The sequence below is a fragment of the Amphiura filiformis genome, chromosome 17, assembly GCF_039555335.1.
Source record: "Amphiura filiformis chromosome 17, Afil_fr2py, whole genome shotgun sequence".
Taxonomy (NCBI): Eukaryota; Metazoa; Echinodermata; class Ophiuroidea; order Amphilepidida; family Amphiuridae; genus Amphiura; species Amphiura filiformis.
Window position 1 is genome coordinate 40,577,523 of NC_092644.1, and position 6,979 is coordinate 40,584,501.

General features: G+C 38.3%; 1 protein-coding gene across 1 annotated transcript; it reads right to left on the reverse strand.

Annotated features, from left to right (window-relative positions):
- Positions 1-3,598: 3,598 nt before the first annotated feature.
- LOC140137794 (beta-1,3-galactosyltransferase 1-like) lies at positions 3,599-5,803 on the reverse strand. Its single transcript, XM_072159565.1, has one exon. It carries the CDS (start codon positions 5,638-5,640, stop codon positions 4,294-4,296), a length of 1,347 nt encoding a protein of 448 aa, XP_072015666.1. The 5' UTR covers positions 5,641-5,803; the 3' UTR covers positions 3,599-4,293.
- Positions 5,804-6,979: the final 1,176 nt, after the last annotated feature.

Consider the following 6,979-nt stretch of genomic DNA (forward strand, 5'->3'; position numbering starts at 1 on the left):
CCTTCGCCTGGGTGCCCAATAATAGACAACATCAAAGACTAATGTTGTTTTTCCTTCGCCTGGTTACCCAATAATATACAACATCTGAGACTAATGTTGCTTTTCCTTCGTCTGGTTACCCAATAATATACAACATCAAAGACTAATGTTGCTTTTCCTTCGTCTGGTTACCATGGTTACCCAATAATGTGCAACATCATATACTAATGTTATTTTTCCTTCGCCTGGGTACCCAATAATGTGCAACATCTGAGACTAATGTTGCTTTTTCTTCGCTTGTGTGCCCAATAATATACACTATCAGATACTATTGTTATTTTTCCTTCGACTGAGTGACCAAAAAGTTGCAACATCGGTAATGCTGTAATTACAACCTGTTGGCTCTATATTGTGTAGAATACACGAAACTAAAGCTGCTTTCCTGGCTGTGGTATGTGGTATAGCATGGCAGATGTTGGTGTCATAAAGGCTCGGTGCGCAATACTCTGACACATTACGTCGTACTCTCAAAGAACAGATGTTTTTGTGGTTTTTCTTTTCTTTTCAAAACTATACGAGAGAATATAATAATTCAGCATCAATATAACTGAATAGTCATTTAGTACATTATACTTGATCCAGTTGCAATAATATTCTGTAAGTTTCTTTTACAATTCTTGCTTGATTAACATTACATATCGTGAGGATTATTTAAAAGGCTTCGATATGTCCATATCTGTGTTCACGTATAATGTTGGTAAAGAAAGTGAGCAGTTGGCATTAATCGGATTGCGTGAATGTTGGTAACATCGGATCGCGCAAAATGAATGTTGGTAGTATCGGATTTCGCTAAATGAATGTTGATAACTACGGATCGCGCTAAATAAATATGGGTAACATCAGATCGCACAAAATGAATGTTGGTAATATCGAATCGCGCGAAATGAATATGGGTAATATCGGATCGCAAAAAATGAATGTTGGTAACATCGGATCGCGCTAAATGACATCGGATCGCACAAAATGAATGTTGGTAACATCGGATCGCGCTAAATGAATCTTGGTAACACCGGATCGCGCTAAATGAATATGTGTAACATCAGATCGCATAAAATGAATGTTGGTAACATCGGATCGCGCTAAATGAATATGGATAACATCGGATTGCACAAATGTTGGTGACAGAGGATCGCGCTAAATGAATATGGGTAACATCGAGTCGCAAAAATTGAACGTTGGTAGCATCGGATCTCGCTAAATGAATGTTGATAACTACGGATCGCACTAAATGAATATGGGTAACATCGGATCGCACAAAATGAATGTTGGTAATATCGGATCGCGCTAAATGAATATGAGTAACATCGGATCGCACAAAATGAATGTTGGTAACATCGGATCGCGCTAAATTAATATTGGTAACATCGGGTCGCAAAATTGAATGTTGGTAACATCGAATCGCGCTAAATGAATATGGGTAACATCGGATCGCACATGTGAGTAACATTGGATCGCACAAAATTAATGTGGGTAACATCGGATCGGGCAAAGTGAGTGAGGGAATTTGTACACAACATATTTGATGGAAACACCATTGACATAACTGACTTTGTAGCATTTTAAAACCTGGGAACTACGGTTTGACACACGCGTTCAAATGAATTTCTCGAACTCTTATTTGTTTTACCAGAGAAGATGGAAGGAAGAGGAGGTTGATCCAGCTATCCTCAAACAAAATATGTGTGAGACCGCCCATTCAAAGTAAATGACAAATCACCCTATTTAGCCCCTTAGCAATAGAATACTACAATGGGGTTTGAACCCGGAACGGGCGTGATACACGCAACTACTTTAGGGATAGGTCAGCGATTGCATGTCTTCGTACCATGCATACCATACATGCAGGCCTAGACTGCGGAACTCAGTCCTCAATGATAGTCAGTCATTTATCTTTTGGTCGTTATATGACTATCATTTGAGGGACTGAGTTGTTATAATATATCTTCCGAGGTGCAATTTCAGACAATAGCTGGGGATTAGTGGGGCAGAGGTTATCTATTGAATCCTTTCATGACCACTGAAGCATAGTCAAGCCTGCCAAGGACACTCGGCACAAATTGAAAGACCATCACAAAAGAATGCATGCATGTCAGGTCATCGACACCAATTTGGTGTTTGTTATGACACAAATTTTGTGTCTGTTATGCACCTCGAAATATGTACCTTAAAGTCTGTATCTAATGCAGGCCCTGTCATCCAGTCAGATTTCAGATAAAATAATACTGAAGTTCCATGGCAAATTATGATTTTCGTCGCTTGCTGTCACTTTCAGCCTCTATCATTTGTGATAGAGAATGTTTTCAACTATCAGAATATCTTTATTAGGTTTACAGGAAATGACCGGAAAATACATTAAAAAATAAAATAGAAATGATCAACAATCATCACTTCTCTAAAAATTCCTAAAAATTTTTTCTTTAGAAATTTATATATTAACAAAAAAAGACGGATTTTGGGGGAAATTTTTACAACACTCGAATTCTTTCTTGTAATATCCACGTGTTATATCCCGTCCAAGCATCAGGTCCTTAATACACGCGTTTCATACTTTTCAACAAATTCTTTATAGAAACATTCGAAATATTTCCAATTCTTGAGTGCAAATCGGTCGACCGTGAGCGGTCTCAGACATCACATCAAAGGCTATATATACTGCAAGCGGATGTCTAACTACTTGAGAATAAAGGACCATGAATAGGTGTAACCGGATTACCTACGGGATTATCTCAAGTATATAATTCCGTTAACCCTCCTCTTCCTTACATCTTCTCTGGTTTTACATACTTGAAGAGAAGAATCCTATTGTCAGACTAATCCATAATCCCGGCAAAAGATTATACGCTGGCGAAGTTACGTAATAATCGGATTAACTACCATAGCAATAGGTACAAACAATTTTTGATTATATCGCGCTGCACTACTACGATCATACGTACCTCTGCATTGAACCATAAATGTCAAAGAAATGCTAATCACTTGCACCTGTAAGATTAGTCTCTTTGAAAAGAGCGGTATTGTATTCAATCTATTATATGATTGAAGACAGGTGATGAGTGCAACCTGCTTGTAGTGCAGCGCGGTATATTCAAAATTGTTTGTACCTATTGCTATGGTAGTTAATCCGATTAATTACGTAACTTCGCCAGCGTATACACGGAGGATTCCGCACATTAAGTTTCACCAACACTTTCAAAAGGATAATAGCTAAGACTTATTATGTAGTTGGTGTATTTCTTGTGTTTGTTTTAAAGTGAAATAGTTTTTCCTTGTGCTCATGTTTTGTGTTTAGACTAAGTTCAGCAAGTCATTAATTTGTTTAGAAGGTTCTTAAAAGCAGTCAGGAGAAACAACGATTTCCATTATAGTCAATCTTGTCTGTATTCTTCTATTCCCGAGATTTGCGTCCAAATTTATGAGAATCTCTGTGATACTTTGAATCCAGTGGCGTAGATTTCTTTTTGACATTGGGGGGGGGGGATGGTGTTGAAAAAATTCTTGAAGAATAGTGAATGCAGCACCTTTTGGGAACAGAATAATTTGATGTTACAAATGCGCTCGAAGCGCGCGAAAAATTGTGCTATTTTGAAGCTAAACTGATGAAATATTGTGCAAAAGTGGAATAAATGCGCGCGAAGCGCGCGAAAATTTGCACTTTTGGGGCTAAAATGGGCAAATATGAGATAAATTTGGTCAGAAACCTATATTCAGGCGTCAACATTGGGGGGATGATTGCATGGAGCATCCCCCCCTGGCAAATATTGGGGGGGGGGGGGATAAATCCCCCCCGGGATCTACGCCTATGTTTGAATCCGATACTCTATTCAATTGTGTTTTCGTATTATATAGACGAATCCAACGAGCCAAGTCATGGTCAGGATTTGGTCGGCCATGACGGGTCCCCGCATGCACCACACTGGTGTAGTGACTGCATTAAAGCCGCTTAAAACACTGTCATTATTCTTTTGTCTACGTGTAGCACAGGTGATAGAATGCAGTTTAAAATACCCTCCAAGGCCGAATCATTTCACATTTTAGGTGAGATGGAGCCGACGGGGACCCAACTTTGGCAGCCATTAAGGTGTAGGAATGCGTGAAATTGGATTCGTCTATATAATGCTCTATAGTCTATTTTAAGAGTTGGAAATGCACACTCTAATTTTCCAATTTAGACGCAAATTTCAGGAATGAAATAAAGTACTTATTTTCAATGGAGTATAACCGTCTTTGAGTGCTTGTCACGATTTGATGTCATTTTTACAGTCCCTTATGGTCCTCACACATCTCAGCCATGTGTCCTCGTTCTACAACATTAAATACATGCATCTGTTCAGAGGGTGACACATTGTAGACAAACATCATCTTACTATAATGACATATATTACGTGGTTTTTGCATTAGCAAGAAATGTTCATCATCAACCGGTTTTACTCCCATTTCATTTGCGATAATTCCCAGGTACGAATCTTCCATAGCTATTGGGGTAATAGTATCAAACCGTTTCGCCATTCCTTCGACTACATCCGTTGAGAATAGGTAGACAGGATTCCGAATCATATTCGGGAATATATCCCCTGCGTAGTCTTCAGGTGGTATGTACAAGGGGTCATTCTCATTGCGTATTGGATCATCTCCTCGAAGCATCTTACCTCTGTAAACATGTTGTAAGTGTTTCACATCGTGCGCAATCCAGTCAAGAACGTAGGGCATGTGAATGTAAACATGTGCTGGAGTTTTTAGGACAAAGGCAGGACGGCAACCTTCGTGTTTTACAAGTTCATCTGCTATCCACTTGAAAGCCATCATTGCTTTACGCGTATCCTCAACACCAATATCGTCAAAGCGTCCTTGTAAAACATCTCCATAGGTCTTACTTTCTTCAGCAATTTTCGTATTCGTCTCCTCGTCACCTTTACCGATAGCAAAAACGGTTTTCCAAGTCAATCCGCTGATCTTAAGTTCACCAAAATTATGAGGATTACCCCACGATCGTCGAATTGCATTTCGTAGTTTAATCTCCGATGGTAAAGACGCCACAACTATCAACGTGTACGTTGAAATTGGGCATTTAGCAGAATCTAACGCGGGTCTTTGAAGAATATCGACTGGAAAATCCTTTGGTTTGGCTCTAGGAAGGCCTCGTCTCGATTTGGGAACATCCTCGTCTTCATCTCTTGTTTTTGCTAACTGTGCTTTAACAAATGCTTGACCATCCCTGGGTTGTTGTGGATGTAAAAGATGTTGAAAAGGTACTAAATCTGGATTAAACTTAACTTTGCCATCATTCATTTCCTCGTCACCGATACGCCTCTCATCAATGGGCACATCATATTCATCTCCAAGTTTATTCAGTTTTGGATTACTTGCAGGTGGTTCACTTCGATAATGCGTTGCGTATATTATCCATACCAATATCACACCTAGAACGATGTATACTAAATTGGTGGGTCTTCCTGTGATAGGGTTAATTAAGATGTTATAGTAGCTGCGGGCCATGCTGGCGGGACTCTGCTGACGCTTACGGCCCATCTTTTCAGGAGTGGTGGGATGTAGAACAATGCCGCTTTCGTTTGAATTGTCAGTATCAATTGCAACGCTTTTCATCTAAAGCTATATCTTAGTGGTGTTAGCTACTTTTGCTGCCATTGTCAATGCAATTTTGTACAAAATATTACCGATATCTATTTCCGTGTATCAATCTGGTGTAGTTGTCGCGTGTCGTGTAGGTATTGGAGCACTTTGATTTGATGGCGTGCGAACACAGCATCATTCGTCATCGGCCAAGTGTTTTTAAAATGCGTAAAATACAACTTGATTTTAATGCTAATTTATTGCACATTCTAAGGAAGTCTGATTACCCTTTTGAAATAGCCGAGTGGGCGGGTTTTCGACGAAATATTTTTTGTGTAAAAACTGAAGCATCCTATGTATAAAAGAATATATGAATATGAACTGCACAACATAACGATTCGTGATACCCAATTGTTTTACAGTTGATGTCGCTTAGGAGACAGAGAATTTTATTTCAATTTTATATACGACAAAATATTTATTGAATTTGGTGAAAATAAAGACTGAAAAGATACATAGAACCCCGATAAAGATTGATAAAGATTACTGTTTCGTTTTTATGGTAGTAATCCAATCTTCCATTTTCTTAAATTAACTTGCGAAAATCTTCTAAAAAGGGGGAAACCCAACGTCTACCCGAGGTCTTAACAAGAAATATGGCAGGCTCCCTATATAAACTAGTACATTGCTCGGACCATACCATGCATATGGGGTCAAAATCGACTTATGCACAATTTTTTTTAAATTTCATATTAGGGAAATTGGGCTGGGCGAATTGATGTATGACGTAGGGAGGAGTGGCGTGTGAAAAACAGCATCTGGTGAAAATCGATTGTGGTGATGACGGAATATTTGACGCAAAACTAGTACTTTTATGTGTTTGTAATAATTGAGAAAAAATCATTTTGTTTTACTTCCGCTTTGTAAACTGAAAGCTCTAAAACCCGGCATCATTCTTGCCAAGAAATAATTTTGATTTTGACAGTGCTTCGCCACAATCCAGAAGGAGTGTAGAGAACCGCTGCTTCCTCACCATTACATAATATACAAAACACTTATGCTTGTAGTTGTACTAGATAGAAATCAGACGGTAAAATTTTACAGGTCATGGAATAAAATATTTATAGGCCTATGTGAAATATCCAATATCGAGTGTCCTGGTCCCACCATGAATGCCTTTTTAAAATTAGTAATAGTTATCAGTATAGTTTTTTTTTGTTTTTTTTTTTGTTTTTGTTTTTTCATTTTTGTTTGGGTCAAAACAGAATTTTTCAAAAAATTTTTTTTACGATACCATCATGTAAAAATTTAAAAAATAGTCCGGACAGAAAAAAAGTGTGATTTTACTATAATAGCATACTCAATTCTAATG

Coding starts and splice junctions, on each gene's coding strand:
- LOC140137794 (XM_072159565.1), bottom strand. CDS start 5,640: ATGAAAAGCGTTGCAATTGATACTGACAATTCAAACGAAAGCGGCATT.